At 48.4% G+C, this 27,961-nt stretch overlaps 1 protein-coding gene across 9 annotated transcripts in view; it reads right to left on the bottom strand.

The window, feature by feature from the left end:
- The window catches only part of EXTL3 (exostosin like glycosyltransferase 3), a 151,712-nt gene that overhangs the window by 24,589 nt on the left and 99,162 nt on the right, over positions 1-27,961 (bottom strand). For 8 of the 9 annotated variants that reach the window (XM_030946517.1, XM_030946510.1, XM_030946511.1 and 5 more), the window contains one exon: positions 7,104-9,728. In XM_030946517.1, the coding sequence (XP_030802377.1) occupies positions 7,104-9,251 (2,148 nt within the window). In that variant the 5' untranslated portion in view covers positions 9,252-9,728. Of the gene's footprint in view, positions 1-7,103; positions 9,729-13,264; positions 13,518-27,961 lie in introns of those variants that run through there. The other variant, XM_030946518.1, reaches the window with a different exon arrangement.

The following is a 27,961-nucleotide window of genomic DNA, read 5'->3' on the forward strand; positions in this document are numbered from 1 at the left end:
GGAAGTGGATGTCAACACTCAGTTCCATCATAACAAAGTCACAGAGGATGAAAAGTAGGTGAAAACAAAAGGAAAAAAAAGAGACAAAACGCACCCACACACTCCATTCCCCCCACGCTTGTCCCAGTGCACAGAATAATTTCAAGACATTTGGTATCCTGTTGGTATTTCAACAGGTCACAATTTAAACCCTAAAAGTAGCAGGAATGCAGCCCTGGAAAATCAGTGTGGGTTTTGCTGCTGCCCTGCCCCTGGTGCCCTGTTGTGCTGTTTTTGTCCCCAGCAGTTGTGACAGAGCTGCTCCAAACAGAGTGAGATGCACAGGCAGCTTTTGTGGTGATGTTTAATGGCTTCAGCACAGGGACTGGCCCCTGTGACACCTTCACATGTGACAAAACCCACCCAATTATGTCCCCAGCAGCATGAAAGGACGATTCCCTCCCTTGATTCTCCTCCCCAGTGCCCAAACCACGCTTCCTTCTGGTCACCCACCCCATCAGCTGCATCCTGAGCCAAGGGGATTCGGAGAGCTGGGGTTTATCTGTGGAAAAGCCATCACAAACCAGCACAGGGCACGGGGGAGGATGAAGGGATGGCTCTAGGCAGTAGCAGAGAGGACTGTGAGGGTGCTGGAGTTAATATTCCAAGTGCAAACTCCGAGGAGTCGGCGCTGCTTGTGCATTATCATCCCGCGGTCACGCACTGCTGCACCTTGGCTCGGGCTCTGCAGTGACAAGCATCTGGATTTTAGGATTCCCAGGTAAACTAAGCAGCAAATTTGTTCCTTCCTCTGCTGCTACACACCAGAAAAAACACAAATGGAGATGGTGAAACTCGCAGGGATTTCAGAACTCGGTTCCCTCCCCGGCAGCAGCGCGGGCAGCAGGTGGTGCTGCAAACCTGACAGCAGCACCCAGCACCTCTGTGGAACATCTCCCTGCCTTCTGAAACTGCTCCCGTGGAGAAACTGAGCCCACAAACCTGGGATACACTGCTGGTAATGCTGGTGCACTGAACACAGACTGTTCAACCCAGGGATGGGGCAAATCTCCTGTGGGAAGTGACTCAGTGTCAAGAAACGGGGATTTTCTCAGCTGGTTTTGTGTGAATTGCTCCTTCTGGAAGTAAACCTGGAGCTCACCATTCCCATATGCAATCCAGGAGCTCAAAGCAAAGTTGGGTTTTCCTGATTTGGAGCACAAGAGCTGTGAGTCAAAGTAAGGAAGGGAAAAGCAGGATAAAGCTGGGACTCACCAAAGAGTTTCTGCGGGTGAGTTGGTCCAGGAAAGCACAAGTCACATCAGCAAGGAAGAGTTTGGTAAATGCTGAATTACCAAGCTGAACCAGGCCCTGAGCTGGCATTTAGGCAAAGCTCCCGGGAAGGAAAAGGATTGACTGAAATGGTGGTGTTGATCAGCATGGAGGTTTTATTCTCTTTTTAACTGCTGGTCAGTGTGATCATCTCACTCTGGATCACACACACCACTGCAGCTTATCTCCAGCTGCTGGTTAGTTTGGAAGGTTGGTGCTGCTCTTATCAGAAAACCAAGCTTGAGGATCCAGCTGCTTGCTGAAGGACAAGCAGAGTAGCTCAGTGTGCCACTGTGAAAAATGCATGTATTTTATGATTGGCTTTTCACAAATATTCAAATGAATATTATATGTATTGTGTTAGAAAGTAATGCTGGATTAATTTTCTTAAGTAGTGTGGTAAATATAGTTTTAGGTTATAAAAATGTTAAAATAGAAACGATGCTATGTAGGATGCTTTTTTTTAAGAAAGGACTTGCAGCGAGATAGCAGCCACAGGACACCTGAATCTTTCAGAGAAAATGAATTTATTGCCCTCTTATCAGAAGAAACGAACTTCTTCCCACCTCGAAGGCGCTGTCAGGATTCAGAGGAAGAAGCTGAGGATGACCAGACAGAATCCTGTGTTTGAATGGAATTTATGCATCATGTATGAGGTGTACGAATATGCAACAGGCTGTTGTTTTTAAGGGTTAATCCTTTGTTAATGTGTATCCTTTTTCGGGCTTATTTTGCCCAGAAAAAGGTACCCAGACATCTGTAACTCTTTGTCTCTATTGTCTCATATTGTCCTAATTCAATTTGTCCAAATTACTATTACTACTCTATTTGTATTACTATTTTTTGTAACCACTTTATTACTATTAAACTTTTAAAATTTTAAAAACAAGTGACTGGCGTTTTTCACAGCCACCATGGCCACCAGCCTGTCCAGGTTCTGTCCTCCTCCTGCTCAGAAGCATCACCGACAGATCCTGCCGTGCTCCTTAAAATGGAGATATAAAAACCCTTTGAGTGCTCTGCTGGAAAGGACGTGCAAATCTCAGGCATCTGAGCTTCAGAGCCAGCCCATTCACAGAGCCCAAAGAGAAGGGAAAGTCAGGACAGCATTCCCTGGCCAGCCTGCTCCTGATTAATAAATGCCATGTGCAGGTCTGCAGGCCCAGCAGCCTCAGGATGAGCCATTTTCCACAGCTGATTCCTTTCTAAACAAGCAGCTGAATGGAATGAGCCCTCTCAGCCAGCCACCAGGCCAGCAGCAAAGGATGTTGCACCACTGGAAGTGGCTGCAGGGATCAAAGGCAGCGACTTATTCTGGAACAAAGCTGGAGGAAGGGATTACTCACTGCTGGCAGCCACGGGAGCTGGCACTGAACCCAGCCTAAGTGCTCAGAGATGCCTCCAGCACTCCCAGCCCACCTCAGCCTCCAGCAGGAGGAGAAACCAAACTGCTGCAGGGCTTTCCCAGCCACTGAGGGCCCTCACAAACCCAGCAGAGGGAGAGGATTTGGAAGTTCTGGCTGGCACTTCTTAGAATGTGAGCAGAGGTTGGGAAAACATTGCTTTGGGCTCAATAAGGTTTAGCCCCAAATCACAGAATCCCAGGATGGTTTGGGTGGGAAAGGGCCTTAAAGCTCACCCAGTCAATCCCAGCAAAAAAATTAAATCACTAATGTGTTGGATCATCCATATTTATACAGCAGGTGGGGTTTTATTCCACACAGTTTATTGCAAGCAAGCTGGAAATTCAAACCCAGAATGGTTTGGGAGGGAAAGGACCTTAAAATTCATTGCATTCCACCCCCTGCCATGGGCAGGGACACCTTCCACTATCCCAGGCTGCTTCAAACCCCCTCCAGGCTGGCCTGGAACGTTTCCAGGGATCCAGGGGCAGCCACAGCTTCCCTGGGCAACAAAGAATGTCAGCGGTGGCTGTGGTGCGGCTGCTGGAGCTGGAACTGTCACACTCCTGTCCTGGGGAGTTCTCCTAAGGCAGTGCTAGAGATACAAACACTTGGGGCAAAGTCAGTTCTTCAGCTTGCACAAACAAAATTTCTCACTCACAGCCTTTGGGTTTTGCTGCAATCCCGATTAATGTGAGATGGGAAGAGTTTTTGCAGCTTTAAATGTGAGGGTAAAGTGCCAACATCTGTTCCAGGGGCAGCCCTGAGTGACTACAAAGTACTTCACATTACACTGGATTTCCACCTACTCACTTCAGGCTGGGGACAGGGACAGAATATTTGATCAGACTTCTGTGCAGCTTAGGAATTTTTCTGATGTTTTAGTAAATTATGCCATCTATATTTAAGTCAAAGTATTTTTTTTAAAATCAAATATATTCTGTAGCCCTGTTTATCTCGTTATCCATGAAAGATTCAAAGTTCCAAGGCAGCTTTGAGCTTGGCTCTTGATTAATTCCCAGCCCACCAGGGAAAAGAATTCTGCTTGGGAGGACAACCCCCAAATCACAGCCAAGCAGAGCAGTTTGCAAACGCTGTTTCAATGAGCACATCAATAAATAAGGTCAACACATGGAGGAAGGAGAAGTCCAACTCGCCTCTGGGGAATTCTGCTGGCCCACAGCCACACATCTCTTGCTACCAGCAGGCCCTGGTGGGGTTCAGGACTCTGTTTTGCTTCCAAAGGTTCTTTAATGTGCTACAGACATTGCTTTGTCTCATTAGCTTGTAATTTGCATTAAATGGTAAAATGGTTTGGGTTGGAAGGGACCTGAAAGATCATCCCATGCCAACCCCTGCCATGGGCAGGAACACCTTCCATTATCCCAGGATGCTCCAAGACCTGTCCAGTCTGGCCTTGGACACTGCCAGGGATCCAGGGGCAGCCACAGCTTCTCTGGGAAACCTCTCCCAGTGCCAGCTCCACTGCCCTGGAGCCCACAGGAAGTTCATGGGGTTTCCAGAATGATTGGGTAGGAAGGAACCTTAAAGCCCATCTCATCCCACCCCCTGCCATGGGCAGGGACATCTTCCACGATCCCAGGATGATCCAAGCCCTGTCCAGCCCGGCCTTGGACACTTCCAGGGATCCAGGGGCAGCCACAGCTTCTCTGGGAATTCTATTCCAGACTCTCCCCACCCTCACAGGGAACAATTCCTTCCCAATATCCCATCCATCCCTGCCCTCTGGCAGTGGGAAGCTATTCCCTGTGTCCTGTCGCTCCATCCCTTGTCCCAAATCTCTCTCCAGCTCTCCTGGAGCCCCTTTAGGCTCTGAGGTCTCCCTGGAGCCTTCTCTTCTCCAGCTGAACACCCCCAGCTCTCCCAGCCTGGCTCCAGAGCATCTCCATGGCCTCCTCTGGAGTCACTGGAACAGCTCCACATCTTTCTGAGGCTGGGTTTTCTTCAGTGACCTTCTGGCTTCAGGTGCTTTGATCCTGGATCACGCTGGCACACATGTGCTGCTGCTGTGCTGCTCCTCAGAGTCAGGTGGTGCCTGGACCCACTTCAGTCACAGCCCAAATCCACCCTCATCCTCTTCTCTATTCCTCCTCAAGTTCCCCCACAAAGCTCTGTGCTTTGGGACCTGAACACGGAGCAATTCCTTGCATCCCAAAGTCACTGGGAACGTATTTGTTACACAGAGATGCAGCAGCACTGGCAGATCTGAGAGAATTGGATATTCCCCATCAAAAGAGCTTTCTTCCCTCATAAGGAAATCAGAATCACAGCTCCTCACTTTCTTCTGACACTGGCACGCTCTGGCTTGTGTCTCCTACCAATCCCACACCCCCACCTGCCTCTTCTTCTGACCAGCACATCCCCCACCTCAGCCAGCAAGGCTCAAACAGAGCCTCCCCTCTGCTCCCAATGCTCTTGTCACCCTTTTCCAGAGCAGACTTTGGGATTTCTCACTGTCTGATGAAGCCCAGGGAAGTTTTTCAACATTAACACACCAAACCATCCTTGTAGAGCAATGGTACAAACTCCCTACAGGGAAGTTTTCCATCACTGCCACACCAAATCATCCTACAGAGGAATGGTACAAACTCCCTACAGAGAAGTTTTCCATCGTTGCCACATCAAACCATCCTTACAGTCCCAACAGAGAAGTTTTCCATCGTTGCCACATCAAACCATCCTTGTAGAGGAATTGTACAAACTCTCAACAGAGAAGAATGGTACAAACTCCTAACAGGATTAAACACCCAGTTTGGAGATGGGCTTAGCAACAGGGGGATGGATGCCTGGAGGCTGCTCAGGGTTAACCCTCCTGTGAGAAATCCCAGATTTGGGCTCTTTTAAAACCTGGGATTTAGAAAAAAGGGAGAAAGCAGAGCTAACACACTCGTTCAGAAAGGACCTGGCAGAAGCTCCCTGAGACCCAGCCGCTCCACAGTGTCACCATCCACCTCCCCAAAGCAGGCACACGACAATTCCCTCCTCTGGAACCACACATGTTCCCACATGTTGGTTCCCAACATTCTCCCCAGCGCGTGGCTCGAAGGTGACACAAAGCAACTCGTGTGTGTCAAGTCCCCAAAAAAACCAGCAGGGCTCCAACACAACAGATGTGCAGATGAGAGCCAGGTACAAAAAGCCATTATCTTCCATCAACACAAATGCATTTTTCTTTCACAAATAACACCCATTAGCAGCTCCAAGGAGAACAATCCCCGCTCCGAAGGAGGATGAGGTTTTTTCGGCAAACACAATGCAAAGATTTTGTAGAATTCACAGGTTCAAAAGCACTAATGTGAAAGATTATTTCGCAATTAACCAAGCAATTTTCTCTCCTCATTGTTCCCGGACCATAAGGGTTTTTAAATGTGAGCAGAAGGATTTATTCATCACAATAATAATAAAAGGAAATATTAAATCAATGAATCTCTTTGCATGCAGCATAAAGCTCACATTGCTATTAAGCTCAGTAGCATCCTGTCACATAAACCACACGCAGTTTGTGTATTTAAGCACCATCTCCCTGTTTTATTTTTCCCTTCCCTAATTTGTAAGGCATTATCCTTCCATTTGTCCTCTAAACACAACCAGATTCAGAGCACTCAGTTCTTGTTAGTAGCTCTCTGCCCTTGCTCTCTTTATGAGGGGAGATTTATATTTAATTTTGATTTTTAACAACGGCCAGTGAAGGAGGTTATGCTGGGATGACAAGGAAGACCTAAAATAAATAAAAATTTGGAGCAGAATTCACAAGTCAATGTCCAAGTGAGTACATTTTTCATGGGTCTGAAAATGAATGTTGGCTTTTGAAGGTGTCACTTCTTCGGCTTGGCTGAGGAAAAAAAATAATCAACTCAAATATATGCAAAAGTCAGCTACAACCTTGGGAGCATGGAAGCTCTCACAGTCACGTCAGCCTTGGCTTGTAATTCCTTCTCTGCCATCCCTTGTAACATAAAGTGAGAATTGAGTTTTGAGCTCTTTGCAGTCGACACTAATTCAGCAGGTCCCTCTTTTGTTTTAATAAAAAATTCATCTGGCAAAGTGCAGAAACAGTTACTACTTAGGAATTTATAAGGTGTCAAGTGTCCTCACAGGGAGGCACTTAAAGAGCCTAAGCAAAGATTTCCAACGAGCAACAATCCTTAGCTTTAAGCATCAAAATTCACATTAGGCTCCTCAAAAGCAATTTGCATTCTCTTGAGTGCTAAATACTTGGCACCTCTTGTTTTTCTCCACTGATAAAAGTACCCAAAAGAGGTACAGGCACCTTCAGCCATCCCCCAGGACTGAAGCTGAGCTGACACAGACGACTCCAACATGCAAACCCCACCATGAACAAGCCCACCGTAGCTACATCTGTCTTACCATGATTGGGACGCCAATGTCCGGCCACAGGAGATCCTCAGAGGGAAGCTTGGGAGAGTTCCACACCACCACAACTTTGTTTAAGTAGGGGAGACCATTGAGCCTTTCTAGGGAGTTCATCAACACTTCCTCCCGCTCGTAAGTCAACATCACCACCGTGAACTGCTCCCGCGGGACGTTGCCACCCAAAGCAGCCTGGAACTCCTTCCCAGAGCCACCTGCTCCTCCACCAATTGGTCGAAATCCAGTCCCAGACCCCAAAAATTTTGCTTCTGAGGGTAAAACAGGGTCAAAGGGAGTGTAAGGGAAGAGGTGGAAAGGCCCCGGGGCAGAATTCCAATTCCTGTAGATATCCATCGCGGTGAGGGTGAAATTGCGGAGATATTTGGGAGAGGCGTAGGGCGGCTCTGTTTCCACAGGCCCCAAGTCCAGGTCACCATTGTCGGCCATATTGGGGTCTGTACCAGCAGCTTTGCCAGACCGGTGGGGGATCTCCACGGCGGGTTCTTCTCGGATAGGAGCAGCTGGGATTTGGATTCGAGTCCTTATGATGGCTAAGACTGTGCTGAAGACGTTGTCGGAGGTGGAGAAGTAGGTCTCCCACAAGAAGCGGCCCTGCCTCCTCATGGCAAGGAGATCGTTGTCAGAAATGCTTCTCAGAAGAAAGTGCACTTCTGTGATACGTGGCTTTGGTATGATTAAGGCTGCCTCGTTCCACTGGATCACATCGTTGTAGGGTAGCTGAACTTGCTCCCCGAGAACCACCGGGATGGCCCCGACTTCCAGAGCCTCAAACAGTCTCATGGTACACCCGGCGGAGATCACTAAATGGGTGTCCCCAGGGGTGATGATCAGTGCAAAAGTAGAAAGCTTCAGTAGCTCTAGTCTGTCTTCCCTTTCTCCACACAGAGCCCACTCAGTGGGCAGACTCGCCTTAGGCTGGTTCTTACACGTGAACTCCACCAGAACAAAGTCCAGCTTGCTGTCCTGAACAGCCTTCAAGGTGGTGATGATCCGGTCGTCGTAGTCGGCCGGGGCATTGCCTTCGATCTCCTCTTCGAAAGAGCGAACCTCCTGCAAGCTGGAGCGGAGGGACTCGATCTTCTCCCCCTGGAAACTGAACAGGTACTTACGCTTGACCGGCACCTGGGGCGGGATCTCCAGGAAGTTGGGCTCGGACATGGCGTGGACCAGAGGTGACACCACGATGTCAAAGCCCGGTCGATACTGGGCGTCGTAAAAGGTGGACTGGGCAATCATGGCGCGCCCCGTGCTGATGTTGTAAATGAAGTTCTGAGTTTCCGACTTCCTCGATAGATTGATGATGAGATGGTTGTGTCCATCAGTCCTCCAATATGGCAAAGAGTGCAACTGTTGCTCTAGTTCAGTAGGTTTTGGCATTACAGGCTCTTGCATTTCCCCCACTAAAATTATATACACACAAGCAATATTTGCATTTTCAGTAACATAAACATTAGTTCTGACAGTCGCCTCAAAGGCCTGTTTAATTAAAGGGTCTAAGGAACTACCAAAAGGGTAATCGTCACTGTTGTAGACATAGACTGGAAAGCCAGATGTCAGCGGGCAGCGTGAGTAGTCAAAGCAGTTGTGCAGCCTGCAGTTCCTGTTGGATTTTGGCAGGGGGAAGGTGGCGTCGTCCTTGTCTGGCAGCAGCCGGATGGGCAAGGAGAGCTTGGGCTGGTTCTGAGCCATCAGCTCTTTGTAGGAATGCTCAGTCTGACTGATGACGTTCTTCAGCTGCAGCAGGTCCTGCTTGGCATTTTCAATGCTCTTCTTGCAGGCCTCGATCTTCAGGTTGAGCTTGGCGATCTCGCTGTTGAGCTCCTGCCGCTTGGCCTCGAGCTGGAGCAGCTCCTCGCTGACCGACTCGCGGATGCGGCACAGGTCCTGCACGTGCTTCACCTCGCACAGCTCGTTGCCGGTGCGGGGGCCGAAGATGCGCTTGCCAGCATCATCCGCGTCGTCGATGGTGGTCAGGTAGTAGTGGGCGATGAGGGGGAAGAAAACGAGGATGACGAAGAGGGTGAAGCTAAGCCAGGTGAGCCGGATCCGACTGGACCACCTCAACACCCACGGCTGGCCTCCGTTCCCCACTCCCCCATTGCGCAACATCGTATAGCCAGTCATGAGTTCCAAAGTCGCAGCGCGCGCAATCACGTTGGATCAGTAGCCATAACCGAAAGAGTTTTTACAGCGAGTCTCTTGAAGGGAAATGTTATTGTGCCTGCTCAACAAGAAGCCAATGGAAGGGGAATTTCATCTTCTTGCCGTGCCGGCGGCTCTTCCACGGTCGTTTTGCAGCAGGTGCAACTCCTGACCCTGTTAGACTCGATCATTGACCTTCTCGCCCACCCCCAGCCCACCCTTGGTCCGTGGGCAACCTTTGCTGGAAGTGTCACAGCGTTGTCATGGTGATTCAGAGTCACAACTGGCAGAAATAAAACGCAGTGGGACCGAGCCAAACTCTACCGCTGCTGCCGACATCCTGCATTACCATCCGATGAATATGCAGAGGCAGCAGCCGTCGTGCAGACGGAGCCAGAAGGGACTTGTAGCACTGTCAGTCTCTCTCATCGCTGCTGGGAGGGTGAAGCTCTGCCATTCCTACAAGAGAACAATCACACAGTCAGGCAACACAACCAAAATGACCCACTAGTGACCCAAGACATGGTTAGATTTAAAAGCAATTGTCCTCTCTGTAAAGAACAACCTCTGGGCTGTCACCTGAGAAGGCGGTGGGATCCATGAGATGTGGACGCACAGCTTGCCCAGGCACTCTGCTCCTTATCAGGGTTGTGTAGGGTTGCTCCAGACCACCGAACCTCCTCAGCTCTGGAGCTGGATCCCTGTTTTTCCCACCTCTCCTCACATCCAAACCAGAGGCGCTGACGTACACCTGCTCTCCCTGCCCGCCCCGCTGTGATCCCGGGATGCAGCAGTGCTGGGAATTTGCACTGCATAACTGAGTGTAATCGCCATTGTTCTGCTCTGGTGACTAGAGCTGATGAGGAATTTTTAGATGAAGTGTTTTGCTTTCATTTCCTGCTGGAAAATTTTGATTCATTGCATGAGAAAGTTTAAAGGGAACGTACTTGTGCTGGTTACGATTAACTGGCTGGCTGTGTATGAGGGAATTTCTGGTCAACACCGGAAAAGTTTATACCGTACATCAAAGCAAAATTGCTGAAGTTAGGATCTGTTGGGAACCTCTTGGGAGAAATTGTTTCTTGTGAGGGTGGCACAGGGTGCCCAGAGAAGCTGTGGCTGCCCACAGATCCCTGGAATTGTCCAAGGCCAGGCTGGATGGGGCTTGGAGCAACCTGGGATCGTGGAAGGTGTTCCTGCCCATGTCAGGTGGAACTGGATGCGTTTCAAGGTCCCCTCCCACCCAATCCATTCTGTGACTCTATGAAATTCAGCTCTGACTCAGCTCTAGGCCAAGAGATTTAAATCTAGGCCACATCAATATGCTGTCAACTAGAAAATCTCCCCTTTTATTGGCATCCTCTAAGGCACTGAAGTTTCTGGGATATTCTTTCATACACTGGACTTCCCACAGCACTGATGAATATAGAGCTGGGCTTAGCACCAGCTCCTGCACGGCCTCAAGAGGAGCTCATTCATTTCCGTTTCAATTTTTAATTAGAAGAAAGTCATCCACGCTGGTGACGGTCATTTTTCACTAGATCTATTTAATGCCCTTCTCATCTACTCATCAAGAATTCCCAGAAAGAAGGTGAGGAAGCAAATCTCAGCTGAAAGAGAGATCTGGAAATGGGCCAAAGCAAAAAAAGTTCACCTTAAAGCAGCAGAGAGAAGTCAGGAGGAATTTTCAGCATTGTACTCAACGCATGTCAGAGAAAATAAAGGGGAAATTTGATTTTAACCATGAAAAATTATCATGAAGAGGGGAAATATGTGGGGTAATAAAGCATAATCCCCAGGGCTATTGTCACAGCCATTTGTTGTCACTTACTTAACACCCCATGATTAAATGGGATTTCCATCCCGTCCCACCAACGTGACCCACAGCCCAGTTGCACAGCAGAACGAACGCTCAAAACTAAGGCAGATTTTAAATTCATGACATTGGCAAACAGCAGTGGCGTAAATCTCAGAAAGCCAGGAGGATAAAGGGGCTAAAAAGTCAGCAAAAGGCTAAATCAGCTTTCTTGGATCTTGGCAGCACACGGCTATGGGCAGATGGGAGGCTGCAGCCTCTGGGACTGCTCTGCCCAGCAGCAGGATTTTAGCAGGCACCAACATGCAACCAAAGGCAAAAAAAAATTAATTTAAAAAAATATTTTATTTTATTTTTCTTTTCCCCCCTGCCTTTTCAGGCCCTCTGCAGGAAGTGAAGCTCATGCTGGGTGTGTGTGTGCCAGTCCCTGCTATTTCAGGTCTCACGGGGGCTGCAAAGATCCTCCAGTTGCCACCAGTTTTCTGCAAACAGCTGGCCAGGAGATGAGCTGCCCTAATAATGCTTTTCCTGAGAGAAATGCCAAAGCACACACTCACTTGAACACCACCAGAATCTAAAAATCAGCTTAACTTCAAGGGGAAAACAAGCTTTGCTGGGTTTTTTATTTGGGGTGCCACGGGGTAAGTGGGGTCAAACGCTGCAGGGTGTTGAGGCAACACAGAAATGAGGGATCATAAATGTGGGTACTGCAGCCCCAAAGGTAAGACAGCATCAAAATCTTATTCCTTTGTGGTTACTTTGGCTATTTATAAGCCATAATTGGTAATGAACTGGCAAACTGGACTCCCTGAAATGGCAACTGGAGTCCTTGAAAAGCCAAATCCATCACCCTACACCTGATCCTCAGCAGCTGTTCTGACAGAGTGGCTCCTCTGCTCCTTCTCTTCCCTGACACAGAGCAAAATTCATCCTCCTCACCTCAAAATACGGGTTGTGAATTAAAAATATGCGTGTGCTGAGAAGTCTAAGGTTGCCAATGTGACTCCATTGCTCTCCTGGAAAACACCACAAGGGAAAGACCAGAGTAGGTTGAGGAGGGATTTAAAATGCACCACACGTGGCTTGGGATTAGCTAAAAGTATGGACTGTCAGTATGAAATATGTGCTGGTGATAAAATGAGCACTTTAGACACACTCCTGGACTCTTCTTCACTATTAAGACTTTATTCCTCATCAACTCAATCGAGCCTGAGGTTGTCACACGTTGCCATTAGGACTTATAAAAAAAAGACAAAGTAAAAACCCAATCTGTGGTTTTATCAAGAGAAACTTCAGGGCTGTGTTTATCAGCCTTGGGGGAAAAGGCTGCTGATTTCCCATTGTTCCCAAAAAGAAATGTGGGAGGAGGAGAAGCAGGATAGCTGCTGGGCTTTCCAGCCAACTCATCCCTCTCACTCCCAAGTACTATTTAGTTCTCTAAACTCACCAATTTCCACACTGAAAACTCTTGTTGATATTATAGCACAATGTTGCTGCCTGATGGAGCTGATTACACACACAGAAAGAGGCAGGAAGAGCCCTTAGGGGATCAGAAGATCAATAATTACCAGAGCCTCTTCCCAAATGCCAACCTGACTGATCCTCAGGCACCACAGGTTTGCACACTGCTCCTTCTCCCACCAAACTCAGCTGCTCAGAGCACACTGTCAAAGCCTGGGATGCATTCCCAGCTTTCCTCAGCTCCACAGCAGGCACTCCCTGTGCCAGTGGGCTTATGGGAATTACCTGAGGTTCTCCCTGTTTTTGAATTTCTAGAAATAACCGAGCTGGTCTGATCTGTGAGTGTTTGTGGAGCCATTACTCTGCAAATGTTCGAAGACTTGAGCACACCTACTCCTCCCTGCTTACACCACTGTTATCCATCTTGCTATAAAACTAGGGAAATGCTGCTCCTTTCTCAGCATATTTGTGAACAGAGCCTGGAAAATTTAAACTTACGGTCCTTCAGAGCTCAGCAGAGCAATGCACAACCATGAGGCAGAACATGACTGCAATGTGGGGAGCAAAATCCACAGGGATCCTCCTGCACCTGCCAAAGCAGTTCCCAAACTCTCTGCGTGCATCCATACTCATCCTGACCCCTTTTCCTTAAGAAATGAGGGGTCTACAGTGTTATCATCCACAAAGTTCTGCTGCTCTCCATGGAGAACAAACCCACCTCTGCCATGCCAGCTCCCTCCTGGCAAACAGACAAGGACCTCAGGGAGTGTGGAAGTGGCTCCCATGCTTTATCTGGGCTTGGAGAGATGCCTTCTATTGCCAAGTCTCTCTTTCATCAGCACTAGGAATGAAGTCAAAGAGAGAAAATAAAAATACAGCACACTCTCCCCTTCAGAACCAGCTGTAGTGGAAGAAAACCAACTCCAAACAACCCTTCAGCAATGATAACTTTCTGTCTCCTAATGCTCTCAAAGGGAAGGATTACATCCCAAATCTCCCAATCACTTTGAGAACAGGAGCAGTTGAACAAGGAGAATAAATCTATCAGGTGTGTGCTTTAAGGTACAGCTGGTTGGGAGCAGATCCATCAAAGGAGCAGATGGAAAATTCACTCTGAAATTGCATGCAGCAGTCTTAGGGATCATCCCGAGGGATTTGTACCATCTCCTGAGCTCACAGGTACAGAGCAATTCCCCCAGGCTGAGATCAGTGCTGTTATATGCACAGGTAAATGTCCTGTAATCTGGAAATTCCAGGGATAAACTGCATCCCTGCCTTCAGGGAGTTTTATCCAAAGCAAGGAACATTCTGCACGTTTGCAGCTCCATGCAAAGCCAAACCTGCTCCCAGCCTTGCTCCTCATCCACACGGGCATGTGTGGGGTAAAGGGATCCTGGAAAAATGCTCCAAGAGCCCCTCCATGTGCTCATCCTGGAAAAGTGGGAAACCACAAGTGCTGAAGTGGTTTTAGAACTGGCATTTGAGGAATTTTGAGTTTTCCACCCCAAGTTCTTGAGGAGGAAGGGCACTCCTGTCACCACAGCACACAAGTGATGTTCTCCTCTGTCCTCCCAGCTGCAGGGAATGATGAGGGAAAAAGCAGGAAGGGCCAACAGATCAACAGCTGGCTCTGAGCAGGTGGAATTCTGGGGCTTTGGATCATGGATTGGTTTACACCACACCAGGTCTGGGGGCAACAGACAGGGTTTAGCTGTTTCAAAGGGAGAAAAGGATCATCCTACAGGAGTCAGGAGGGCTCAGGAAAGAGCTTTAAATAGGATTTGAAGGGGGATATGAGGCCAACAGATATCCAGAACTCACTGGACAATGCTTCAGAGACATCCCGAGGTCCCCTCCCACCTAAATGATTGTATGGCTCTGTGTCCAGGCTCCCAAGGGGAAGCAATTCAGAAATGTGAGGAGAAACCTGGAGTTAAGATGTCCTGGGCCTGCCCCCAGCTCTGACACCGCCTCTCTCCAGCCCCAAGAGGAAATCAGGCACCCCCAGACCTCAAACTCTTCAAGACAGACGAGTGAAGAACTGAGTCTGGCTCTCAGCTCTGTGTTCCCATCTGGGCACTGGGACAAGGCCGTGCTCCAGGAGATGCTCAGTGTTGAGAAAACACAGAAACCTCTCCCCCAGGTGCTCACAGGTACCTGAGCTCTGCCCTCTGCCAAAGGCTGTCCCCGCTCCTCGGCCCAGCTCAGCTGAGTGCTTCACAAACACTCATTTATTCTGATGAAATCCCGGAGCCAGGAAAACCACATCCTGGTTTTAGAGAGCAGGTAATGGAGGTGTGGAGAAACAACTTGCCCAAGGTCACTTGAGAAGCTGAGCCAGCTTGGGATTCACTCCACATCTCCTCATCCTGTCTGCAAGATCATCCATCTTCCCAGCCTGCCTTCTTCAGTGGATTCCTTCTCCAGTGCCTTTCTGCTTTTTGCATAATGCATTGTGAAATCTACTTTACATATAGAGCTTTTAGCTCTTAAATTTATTATTTAGTGTTGTTTTCTGGTAATAAAGCAGTCACAGTGTTTTATTTATTCTTCCAGGCTGTACACAAGCACTTCTCTGCTCAAAGGAACATGCAGCATAGGAGCAAATCCTTCTGTGTCCTGTGGGATGGAGTGGCAGAAAATCCTGGATGCAAAGTTCACCCCTCTCCTCTCCAAAGCTCAGAGCAAGGGACCAGAGGGCAGAGTTTTCCAAGAAAGCTGGAAAATCCCTAAAACCACCGAGGCTGGTGTTGCAGTGCTCACCACATTCCCGCTTACAAAGTGCCGAAGATATTTTGGGACGTGGGAAGCAAACCAAGGATGCTCCAGGATGCAGTGGCACAAGCTTTTACTCGCTTCTCAAAGGCATAAATTAGGTGTGGGAGGGAGCAAAGCCTCTCTTTGCTTTTACCTTGAAGTAATTATGAACAAGAATTCTCTTGAGGTTAAACCACAGCCAAGAGCTGGGCGCTCCCTGTCACATGAAAGAAGCATGAGGAGGTCAACTGCAGGCAGGAAGAGAGGGCTGGTTTCCCAAACTGGTTTCCCAAACACTGACTCCATGAGACAGCTCAAATCCTTGGTATTCTTTGTGGTTTCCAGCCCTAGATTGCTCAGGCACGTTATTTCCCCAAGGCAGAACCACAAAACTCTCTCACCTCCCCTAAAACGCCCTCGTGGCTGCTCCCACAGCAGGAAATAAACACGTGGCAGGTTCAGGCTCCTGCTCTCTGACAGAAGCTTCAGGTCAATCATTAAGCAGAAATTTAAAAGTTTCATTGTCCTGGGGAAGTTATAAGGAAAAGGAAATAGTGCTTGAAAAGCACAGAAACACACAGAGAGTTTAACAGCATCTCACTCAGCAGGGTGGGTCTCTGTGGAAATCCATCTGTGTGGGGTCTATGGAAAGTTTGCCCCTTTCCTGCACACAGGGAATAAAGTTCTGGAGACTCAGCACCTCCATTGAGAGGCTCTAACAAACATGAAATCACACAAATGGTTTCTTGTGCACCTCAGGGGTCAAGGACCCAGCACTGAGTCCTCATAACCCAGGGACAGCGGGAAGTTCACATCCAGGGAAGCCAAGAGAAACCTGGGAGCCCTGGCTGCTACAGCTGAGCAAGGTTCATCAGCGCCACGTGGCCAAATTAACCAGCTCCAAATGCACCTTCCCTCCTGAACAATTCCTTCACCTGCTCCCATGTTATCCCTGCTGCTGTGTCCAACTCCAGCGCCTCCCTCCTCTCTCAGCTGCATGGGGTCAATGTCAAGATCAGGGTCTTTGCACTTTTTGGAGATGCTTTATCACCACCTAAATGGGAGCTGTTCTGTTCCAGCCTGATCAATCACACCAGAAAAATGAAATTATTTAATGTGTTGGATCACCCATATTTATACAGCAGGCGGGGTTTTATCCCACACAGTTTATTGCAAAGCAAGCTGGAAATTCAAATCCCAGAATGGTTTGGGAGAGAAGGAACCTCAAAGATCATCCCACTCCACCCCCTGCCATGGACAGGGACACCTTCCATCATCCCAGGTTGATCCAAGCCCATCCAGCCTGGCCTTGGACACTGCCAGGGATCCAGGGGCAGCCACAGCTTCTCTGGGAATTCTATTCCAGAGTCTCATCACACTCACAGGGAACAATTCCTTCCCAATATCCCACACATCCCTGCCCTCTGGGCATTCCCAGAGGGCCATTCCCTGTGTCCTGTCCCTCCATCCCTTATCCCAAGTCCCTCTCCAGCTCTCCTGGAGCCCCTTTAGGCCCTGGAAGGGGCTCTGAGCTCTCCCTGGATCCTTCTCTTCTCCAGGTGAGCACCCCCAGCTCTCACAGGCTGGCTGCAGAGCAGAGGGGCTCCTGGTCTTGGATTATCTCTGTATATCTCCATTTCTCCCACCTGAGCAAAGCTGAACCAGGGCTTGGAGCAACCTGGGACAGTGGAAGGTGTCCCTGTCCATGGCAGGGAGTGGAACAAGATGAGCTTTAAGGTCCTTCCCATCCAAACCTGGGACGGGGTTCCCTGTCCATGGCAGGAGGGGAAAAAAGAGGGGGGGGGGGGCCTTCCCATCCAAACCTGGGACAGTGGAAGGTGTCCCTGTCCATGGCAGGGAGTGGAACAAGATGGGCTTTAAGGTCCTTCCCACCCAAACCATTCTGGGATTCTATAAAACCTATCCAAGGTCTCTGCAGGACACTCCACTCCACAGGACTTGCAGATGTGGCCAAAAGCTTCAAAGCACCCCAAGAAGACTCCCAGAAGTCATTAACCAGCAGCAGAGTGGATGATAGGAGATAAGCAGCAGCACAACCCATGGTAATTAAATTCCTACAAAGCGCTGCCACCGCTTGGATTTGGGATGCTGGATCAGGGATCATTCCACACACGCTGTGCTCTGCCTTGTCACTGGTGCCCAGTGCTTCCCTTCCAAGAGATCAGCAAGAAACACCACAAAAAAAAAAAAAACTCTTCTCAAGCTATCCCTGGCTAGAGAAGACGGACACACTTGGAAAAGGCAGGAGGGGAGATGGCAAACCCCACTCAGATGTGCATCCAGCGTGGAGACTGCTCCTACCAAGACAGGAAGGTGGAAAATATCCAGAAGATGCTGCAGGGCAGATGTAGCAATAACAGCAGTTAGGAAGGGCAAAGTGACACTGTTCTGTTTATTGGAAGGCTAAGAGAGAGGTCAGGCAAGGAGGGATCCAAGAACCTGACCAGAGCTGGAGGTGAAGGAAGGAATTAACTTTCCAGCTGCACAAGGTAGATTCAATCACCGAGCTAGATGAGATGGGTTTTGGAAAGCCACGGGTTATAAAAGTTAAGCTGAGGGTTAGATTGAGCCTGCAGAGAAAGAAATTGATCAATTTAAGACTGACTCACCAAATATTCAGTAATGCAGCATCGACCAAAGGAGGTCTCTGCTCTGGAGCAGCACCCTCCTGCCCCAGGCCTGTGCTGGTGCTTCTGCGATGGGAAGTGCTTTAGGACCCTCCCAAGTCAGAGGTGATTCTGCCTGCTCCCAGGGCTGGGAACTCAGGGATAGTAGGAAGAATACAGCAGGACTCCCAGTTTAAGGGCTGCAAACTTAATGAGCAAACACAGCACTTCTTTTGACCTCAAAAATTACTTTTTAGGATAAAAGAGAGGTCTTAAAATTAAAAAAAAAGCACGATGAAATGCTTCAACCAATGGCACTACTGCATGGAGCCTCTTCCTCAGCATCCCAGAGCAGATGTGCTGCACTCAAAATGTCTTTGTCTATTAAAACTGTGTCAGCTTCAGAGACTCCAAAACTCCCTGTGGCATAAACAGAATTTCTAATGAACAGCTGCAGGATACAGGAGTGGCCGCACAAAATGCAGCTGCTGAGATGGTTTTCTTTGCCCCCCTCTCTCACCAGCTTTTCCCTGCTGTCCAAATCCCACTTCCACCCATTTGGGTCTCTCCTGTCCTCCCTCTCCCACAGCTCTGCTGCCTCACTGTTCCTTCTGCACCCTCCACACATCTCCTGGTCCAAAAGAACCCTCGACCTCTCTCCTGCTCGAGTTTTGCTGCCGCTTTCCCTGCTCGCACCAAGGAACTGCAAAAGGGAAAAATTAAGGAGAAAAACGTTATCAAAAAACCAAACCCTGTAATTCCAGAGAACAAGAGCAATCCTCAGGGAAGGATTTATCCTGAGTAAATTGAAACTCACTAATAGATTTTTTAGCTGCCACGCTGCCTTCCAGGCCAAGGCACCAAAGCATGGCTCCTTGTGTGAGCTGGGGGAGCACTTTTAAAATGCCTTTGAAACCCAAAACCTGTCAAGCTTAAAGCCTGGTCCAAATGCACTTCCCAGCTGCTCTCCTGAATTTAATGGTGTCCTCTTAGTTGGAGAAAGAGCTGGAATGATTATTTAGTCAAGTGCTTGTAATGGCCCTACAATGCTCAGCGTGGGATTTTGAGAAAAATATCTGTGGTGTCAACGTGCCCCCGTGAGTTCTGGGAACAGCAGCACAAATGAAGCTGAATTCTTAATGCTTGATGCCTTCAGTTTTCCATGGGGTTCTCCAGCACACCATAAAGAGCTTCAGTTCCCTATTTCCAGAACATTTTATACAGAGTTACTGCTTTGGTGAGCTCCATCCCTCAAATCTGAGTGCAGAGCTGATGGATTCAACAGTTATTGGAAGACTAAGGGGTAAGAGCAGATGCCAAAGCCCTGTTTTATTAGAACCCTCTGACAACATAAAGAGCATCTAAAGCTAAGCAATGTGTCTTTTTAAGGAAATTTTTATTAACTGGTATCGAACATGAAAGCCAATTAATACCTTGTGGCTTTGAGGCAAACTGTCTGCTGCAATCACAGCGAGCCCAAATGCTTCAGCCACGAGTGGTGAGACTGCTGCTGTCACTGAGCACCTCAGAGCAGCCAAGGTTTTGCACAGTTTGTGGTTTGACAGCTCCCCTGGACTGGCAGCAGGATTTTCAGGGCAGAGCTTTGAATCGTTCATATCACGAATGTGATTCCATGGCCAGGAGAGGAAATTCCCAGAGGAACCACGGATAGTGTGGGAACACCCTGCACTCCAGAGAGCCCCCAAATAACCCTCACCATGCAGTCCCTCCTGCCTGCCCACAGCACAGGGTGGAGGGACCCAAATGTCAGCAGAGAGGGCACATTTGGGAAGGCTGGAGCTCCTTTTGGCTCCCAAATCCTCCAGGCAGGAATCTCCAACATACAGCAGCTATTTTTGGAGAGAAGAGTGGCCAAATGTCCTCAGAGCAGCTTGAAAAATGGGCCATAGTGCCAGCACAAGGCTCATGCAGATGAAGCAACAGCTTCCAACACAAGCTGCTGTCTCCCAGCCATCATCCCAAAGATCAGACTGGCTCCAACTCACGGAACTGGTTCCAGCTCACTTCAGGGACCGTTTGGAAAATAGATGGTGAGAGGTGCTAATGGATGAGCAATCCACAAACGCCTCTTCTGGCCATTCCCAGCAGTTATTTTGGACAGAAGAGCCAGCCCCAGCATCTCAAGCTATGCGATCTCACTCTCATCTCAGTGGCTGGAGCCACGAATGGTTCTGATTGCACAAAATTTCCCTGAGGGACAGCGGAGCTCTCTCCCTTTCAGCTTCACACCATCCCAGGCTGCACAGTGTGTGAGTTTTCTATTGCCACCCACTGCACAAAGGCTGCTGGTGGCCACAGCAAACACCTGATGGCCAGCCAGGAGAAGGGGAGACATTCCCAGAGGTGGGAAAGCTGCTGGCAAACACAGCTCCTGGCTGTGAACGTGCCACAAGGATGGACACCAAGGCATCAGCCTGGAACAAAGTCATTGAGATGGGCACAAAATTCACAACTCAATTTGGCCTCTGTAGAGAATCCCAAAAAAAATATTAAGGAAGCACTAGGATGGCTGTGTTAGATCAAGCCAATGATCCGTTCACTTCAGCCCCTCACTCCTCATTTCCAGCCTCTTTGGTGTAAAATAACCATAAATCATAGGCATGGAACAGTTTATTCAGGACAACTTCCCCCAAACCATTAACAAACAGGAGCTGTAGGAGCCCTTGAAGAATAACAGCTGTCCACCAAAATACCTTTTTTTTTCTTTTTGAAGCAATCAGTCAGAGACATTCAATAGTACAGAGTCTGAGCTGTAAAAACAAAAGGGAAGGGAAGGGAAGGGAAGGGAAGGGAAAGGGAAAGGGAAAGGGAAAGGGAAAGGGAAAGGGAAAACACACCAAGTACTCAGTTTCACAGCTTCCTGCAGCAGCAACTTCCACAGATGAGCACTGCAAGTTGCCCAGAGAAGCTATGGCTGCTCCTGGATCTCTGGAAGTGTCTAAGGCCCAGCTGGATGGGGCTTGGAGCAACCTGGGATAGTGGGAAGTGTCCCTGCCCATGGCAGGGGTGTGGAATGGGATGAGCTTTGAGGTTCCTTCACCATTCTGTGATTTTAAGGGATTTCCTTTCACCAGCTTCAAACCCAACACCTCCTAATTTAGTCCCTGCTCCCTTCTCCAGCATTACACACATCCACGGGGATGGGAATGACAGGACTCACACCCAAATCACAGCAGAACCAAAGGAACAACTGTCCCAAAGCCACCACGGGAACGAGAAGTGCCACCTTACCTTCTCCAAGCTGCCTGACATCCCACCACATGCTCCTCTCTGCACCAGGCAGCACAAATCTTTTCAATCCTGGCAGCCAGCAGAGTTGGCAGGGAAGCAGAAATACAAGGATCCTACTGCCAAGGGATAATTCCAGCACAAATCTGCACTTCTGCTATTGTCTCCCCCTTCCTGATGGACACCCTGGTTCTCCAGAACACTCCTTTTGTGGAGCAGCCCTCCCTCTCTTTTATCCAGCGTCCTCTCTAACATCTTTGTTCTGCTCCCATTCCACTCATTTCCCAAATTTGTGCCTAGTTTCCTTTTTTTTTTTTTTAATTGCTCTCAATATGTCACTCTATATTAGTCAACAGCAGATTTATTTAAACGTGTCAATGCTGTTGCTTAGCAGATCTGAGTGTGCTTTACCATTTCAGCCTCCTTCAGAGTCACATGTTCCCCTTCCCAGAGCTCCCCAGCATGTTTGGATCACCAGAAGTTTGAGGAAAACAAAAATAAGTCTGATTCTAAAGGCAGGCCACTGGCCTGCCTGGGAAAACTTCAGGAAAACAAAAAAACACCTCAAAAAAACAACCAAGAAGAGGAATTCTGCCCCAAAACACACATGGTTTTATTTCTCTGTTAGGAAGCAGCACCAGGTTCTGGTTTTCTTCCATTTTCCTACCTTTTACCCATGAGTTTCAATGGGAATAATCAAGTAAATGATTATCCAGAGCTTTGGAAAGGGTCTGATACAGAGCCAGTATCAGCTTTCCCCTGCAGCAGCTAATTTTAGGAAATGGCCTTCAAGCACTCTATAAAAGGCTGGGAACACCCAGGTGAGAGCGTGTTCTGACCTTTGAAATTAGATTTGGGTCTTTGCTGAGGCAGAGAGAGAAGATAATGTGCAGCTAAATCCCCCCCGGGAGGTTTTCAGCTCGGGCTTTCCGAGCTGCCCACAGTGATGGTGTTGGTTTGGCCACTGCCCCCAGATCCAACTTGCACATTCACAGATGAGTGACTGGAGAGCCCAGAGGCTCCAAGCAGCATCAGCTCCACACATAAACTGTGCCACAGCTGTCCCAAAATGCTGATGGAATCGTGGAATCACAGAATCATCAAGGTTGGAAAAGCCCTCTGAGATCACTGAGTCCAACTCACAACCCAGGGCTGCCAAGGCCACACTAAACCATGTCCCAAACATGACAAAATTATGAAAAGGACTAACCAAAACCAAGACAACATCACCCTTCTGCAATCCACTGAAGCAGAACAATCTCAAACTCCCAAGGGCACCCCAAAACCTGCCCTGTGGCCACCAGCAGGTGCCAAGTCTGCACATCCACTGAGGGCTGTGACTGTGAGATCACCTCCATGGCTTGGATCCACTCCAGGTGCATTTCCCATGTTGCCCCTAAGCCAATCTCATCCTCTGCTGACCCAAAATGCTGATGGGATCATGGAACCATCAAGGTTGGAAAAGGCCTCTGAGATCACTGAGTCCAACTCACAACCCAGTGCTGCCAAGCCCACCCTAAACCACGTCCTAAACATGACAAAATTATTTATGAAAAGGACTAACCAAAACCAAGGAACCATCACCCTTCTGATGATGTTCTGATGAACATCACACAATCCACTGAAGCAGAACAATCTCAAATTCCCAAGAGCACCCCAAAACCTGCCCTGTGGCCACCAGCAGGTGCCAAGTCTGCACATTCACCGAGGGCTCTGACTGTGAGATCACCTCCATGGCTTGGCTCCACTCCAGGTGCATTTCCCACATTGCCCCTAAGTCAACCTCATCTTCTGCCCCAAAATCTGCAGCTCCACCACGACCCTGCATCCCTCCCGTCCAGGCTGGTTTAGAATCCCAGAATCCCAGACTGGTTTGGGTTGGAAAAGACCTTCAGGCTCATCTCCTTCCAGCGGGGATGCCACTCACTGGATCAGGTTGCTCGGGGCCCCATCCAACCTGGCCTAGGGGGAATTAAATCCCAGGAACTGATGCCATCAACACCATCTCCAGCAGCTGCTAATTCCACATTCAGAGTGCAGATCACATCCAAGGAATTGGGTTCACAACCTTGGGAACCGATACCACAACCTGAGACAGCCCAGCTGAAGAAGACAAATCCCACAGCAGGACCTGCCAGAACGGCTGCTGATGAGTTTCCAAAAATACCCCAGTCCCCTTTCCACGGTGCCTGATGCCCATTTACTTACAGCCACCTAAAAATAGCCCTTCCCGCTCGGATCGATGACGGGAGCAGACAGAAGTGAAAGGAGCTCATCACTCCACAAACACAGGGCTAAAGGAGATAAAATACTTTGGAAATGCAGCACAGGGAACAATCCCACTCTGGCCTCGAGACAGCCAGCTGGATGGGCTTAATGATTCTTCTCCAGCACCAGCTGTGATTGAATTTATTTCCATTTGGTGTGATTAAAAAGAAAGAGACAGATAAAAGGGAGAACAAAAAGTCCAAGATTTCAAAAGACACTAAAAATAAAATAGTTTGTGTGCTCTTGGCACCCTACCTTGACAATTTTTATATGTGTCAGCCAAGCTCAATAACCCAAAAGGAAGGCACGAGTCATTTATAGGTGGGGAAACAAAGGCATGGAAATGTTAAAATACCAGTTCAATCATCAATGAAATCAACAGCAGGAACAGGTTTAAAGGGTAGGAGTTCCTGAGGCACCTGCCTGTATCCATGCCCTAAAATCCTTGTGTATTTACTCTTCCTGGAGCCTTTTAATTGTCTCCATTGCCTGGCAAGTGCAGATCAATGCTGAGGAGTTCAGTGGCTCCTCACCACCAGCTCCAGCCCATTTAGCTGATCAAAGGCTTTGTTCACACCTCGCGGGGAAAAGGCACTTCCTCAAAATTCCAACGTACAAGTTTAGCAGCAGGAGGCCTGAAATTAATCCCTTTATTTAAACATTAACAACTTTTAAGTGTCTCTAAGCAATTGTGAAGGTTTTATTAGAGAAGGCAATGAAAGCTCATGAGCAGCCAAGTCAAGAGGAAGCCAAGGTTACCTGCACTCATTTTCTGAGTATTAACTTTGACAGCACAAACTCACCCTGCAGAGGGTTTGTACCTGGAATAAAGAGGACAGCAACACCTTGCTGCCAGCTGAAAGCTGTGGGCAGGGATGGATGCAGCAAATCCTCCTGGAATCCATTCCCAGGGCCATGAAGGGTAAGAAGATGTGCTGTGGGCAAACTGCACCTCATTGATTTGTCTTCTGAAACCATCCTCGGCAGATGCTGATTGCCCTGACAGCAGCAAGGGTACTGAGTATCCTCCTGCGTGGATATTCAGGTTACTGAATATTCTCCTGTGTGGATCTTCAGTAGGAAAACCCATGACTGGAAGAGGAGCCTGGAGAGCTCCAGCCCACACAGTCAAACCTCAACTGGACAAAGCCTTGAGCAATCTCATCTTCCTTTGCCACAAGCAGGACATTGAATTAGAGACTTCCAAAGATCCCTTCCAAACTTGCTTGTTCTACAATTCACAGAAATGCCAGAGAGAAGGTGGAAGCCTTTCCTGGAGAGATCTGAACTAGATAAAGCTGTAATGGGTAATAAAAATAACTCTTAGTAAGTTTTTCACTGGATGTATGAGCAGGTGGCAGAGGAGCCTCCCTGCACACTGTGCTTCCCTCTCTTCAACATTTACCTCTGGACACAGGAATACATCTCTTCAGTCAAAACACTTTCACCACTTTCACACTAAAATTCAACGTGTTTTAGTGGCATTGTAGGACTTAATACTTGTAGGAGGTGATAAAACATTCATGAGAGCCACGCTGTGAGATTAAATGGGTTGGGCTGGCATTAAAAGACATTTAAGGGACAGCCTTTAAGGACCAGCTCTCTGCTCAAGCACTGCACAATCATTTCCCCAGATCCTTCTGTGTATCCAACATGCAGGGAAAGGTGTGCACATCCCACCCTGGATCCTGTCTGGTTGCTGTAGTGGGAGAAAAAAAGGCATGGATTAGATGCTGTCTGAATTGCAGATGTCACCAGGTTTGGCCTTTTTTTTAATGCCTCCCTGTTACTGGAAAGTAACTATTGAGTTTCACCAAAGTCAAAAGCTCCTCTCAGGTTCATTTCCCTTTCAGCTGCTCCAACAACTGTCTTGCCAAAATCCATAGAAGACAAAATCTGTAGTTCCTAGGATTCACATTTTGGAATGGCTCCAAATGCAGAGCAAAGGTTTCACCCTTAAGACGCTCTTGCAAGGCACATGGCTATCTCCCTGACTTTGCTGGTCCTGATCCAGATGGAAAAAAAAATCCCCAAAAAGCACAAGTCAGTTTTTTTGCTGACCAGGATTACCTGGCTTAGCATCAGCAGCCTTCAAGGACACGGTCTAACACACCCGAGTGGAAATCACCAGTGCTGGATGCAGCTCCCCTAAATCCTCTAAGCCTCTGCTCTCTGCTGGAACAGCTAACTGCTGATAAACTCACTTTCAGACTATTTTCATAAAACTGAAGGTCAGCAAATGATTTGCTAATGAAATCTGTCACATAATTCTCAGCCTGATGCATAACTCAAGCCAGCTGCACTGAGCAGAGAGACGGGCAGGGGTCAGCTGCCTGCTCTGAGGTGTGACAGGGCTCTGGGGTCACCAGGCCTTGGTGACGGATTCCTCAGAGCCGCATCTTGCAGCAAGCTGTGTTCTGCAGCCTCTCCAAGCCCTGCACCCACCTCTGCAGAGTCTGTCCATGTTTAGTGACACGTTCTGGCCTTGGTGCATCCCTTGGCTCTGCACAATTTGTCCCCATCCAGCAGCTCAGAAGTCGCCCCTTGCCCAGGGTGGCTTTGCAGATGAAGGGTGAGACCTTGCACTGATCAATTCCCAGCATCTACAATGATCCTGACTCTTTTCAAAGTCACTCTGAAGAAACACAACAGTTCTGCCCCCAAAAAGTCTCCAGTCTTGGGAGGTTGTTCTGTTTCCAGCCAGAGGAGGGCAACCACACACGTTGACAACAGGCAGCATCCTTCTGCCTGATACACAAAAATGCACTTTATTCTCATTCCCAGTGAAGAGTTGTTTCATCTTTCCCATTGTGCCTTATTTATGTCTATTCCCGTCCTTGTGATATTTAAAGAGCATCTCCTATACAGAATCACAGAATTACAGAATGGTTTGGATTAGAAGGGATCTTAAAAATCATCCACTGATGATTTTTATTATCCTACCATGGGAAGGGACACCTTCCACTATCCCAGTTTGCTCCAAGCCCCATCCAATGTGGCTTTGGACATTTCCAGGGATCCAGGAGCAGCCACAGCTTCTCTGAGCACCCTGTGCCAGGGCCTCACCACCTTCTGAGTAAGGAATTTCTTCCTAAAATCCAACCTAACTCTGCCCCCTGTCAGTTTAAAGTAGCAGAGTGAATTCCCATGTTAAAGCCAACCTGAATTCCTCATTCCTCCTGCTCAGCAGCAGCTCTGCTGGCTGGACCCAGAAGCCATCAAGCTTGTTCAAACTGTGTGTGCCACTGACCTAAGGAGAATTCATCAATGCCAGCTGGGAACTTGGGCACTGGCAGCAAGGAAACGCTTGTGACATGGTTATAAACAGCAAAGGGACTGGGGATATTTTCTCCCTCTCGTGCACTCCTGCCTGCCCTGCTCACGTGAACCCTTCAGAGCCTGCATCAGGCTGCTCTGAGGCTCTCCTGACAATTTTGAATCGTGAGATGGAGGTAAAAGGGTTTGTTCAGGAGAGCAAAACAACCTTAACTTTTCTATCTTGAGGGAGACTATCCTGCAAGTAACACCATTCCTCAGCAATTAGCTGGAAAACCCAGGGAAAGGCAGGAGTTTATGGGAGAGGCCCCAAACTCTCAGCCCTTCCCCCTCTCCCTGTGGATATTTCAACAGCACAAGGCACTGGAGGTGCAGGGTGAGACACAGGGATTCACCCAGCACACAAAATGGAACTTCAGCAACCCCATCAACTCTGATTTTTAAGGATACTCACTTCTCCATCATCATGATGCTCCGTGGTAAAAGCCACTTTATGAGCTCAGCTAATCTGGGATGTTGTTGCATCATCACCTGATGCTGATAAACAATTATTGAAGAGAAAAAATAAAAAAGAGGCAAACAAATCCATGCTTCCCCCCTGGTCTGGGGTGGTTTTCAGTACCATTATCAGGCACCGATAAAAGGGGAAGAAGGAGCTCTGTGGTTTTGGTATGGGCTGCTGTGGTCCCGCTTTGGGTCTGTTCCCTGGCCCAAATCCAGGGGTGTAAGCCAGCCATTGTCATGTTCTTGAGCTTTCTCACCTGCCCAAACACCCAGGCCACATCTGACTTGCCTTGGAGGTTTCATTCCTGGTTGTGCCAACCTGTGGATCAATGGCACAACTTGGCAGCTGGCTGAGGCCACCTCTGGACAAGTGAGTGAACAGAGCAGCCCCTCATGTCCCAAACCTGAGCTGTGAAATCCAAAACCTGGATTTGAAAACATCCCCCTTTTACACCACTCCATGGCATTCAGTAACAAATAAATCCCACAGCCTGGGCAGGGTTTTTACTCCAGTATGTATAGAGGAGATGTTGAAGTGACAGGGAACTTCCCTGCTCGCCTTTTGTGGGGACAATACAAACCAGCAGAGCAGAAAGACATCCAAAATACCACTTTTCAAAGCAGCAACAGATCTTTCTGTCAAAGGAGAGATTTCACAAGGATGGGCATGGCTGGATTCACGGCAAAACAATCAAGCAAAGCGAGAGCCACACGACCATTTCTCTTCTCTGAGT

Source organism: Camarhynchus parvulus, chromosome 3, assembly GCF_901933205.1.
Source record: "Camarhynchus parvulus chromosome 3, STF_HiC, whole genome shotgun sequence".
NCBI classification, from domain to species: Eukaryota; Metazoa; Chordata; class Aves; order Passeriformes; family Thraupidae; genus Camarhynchus; species Camarhynchus parvulus.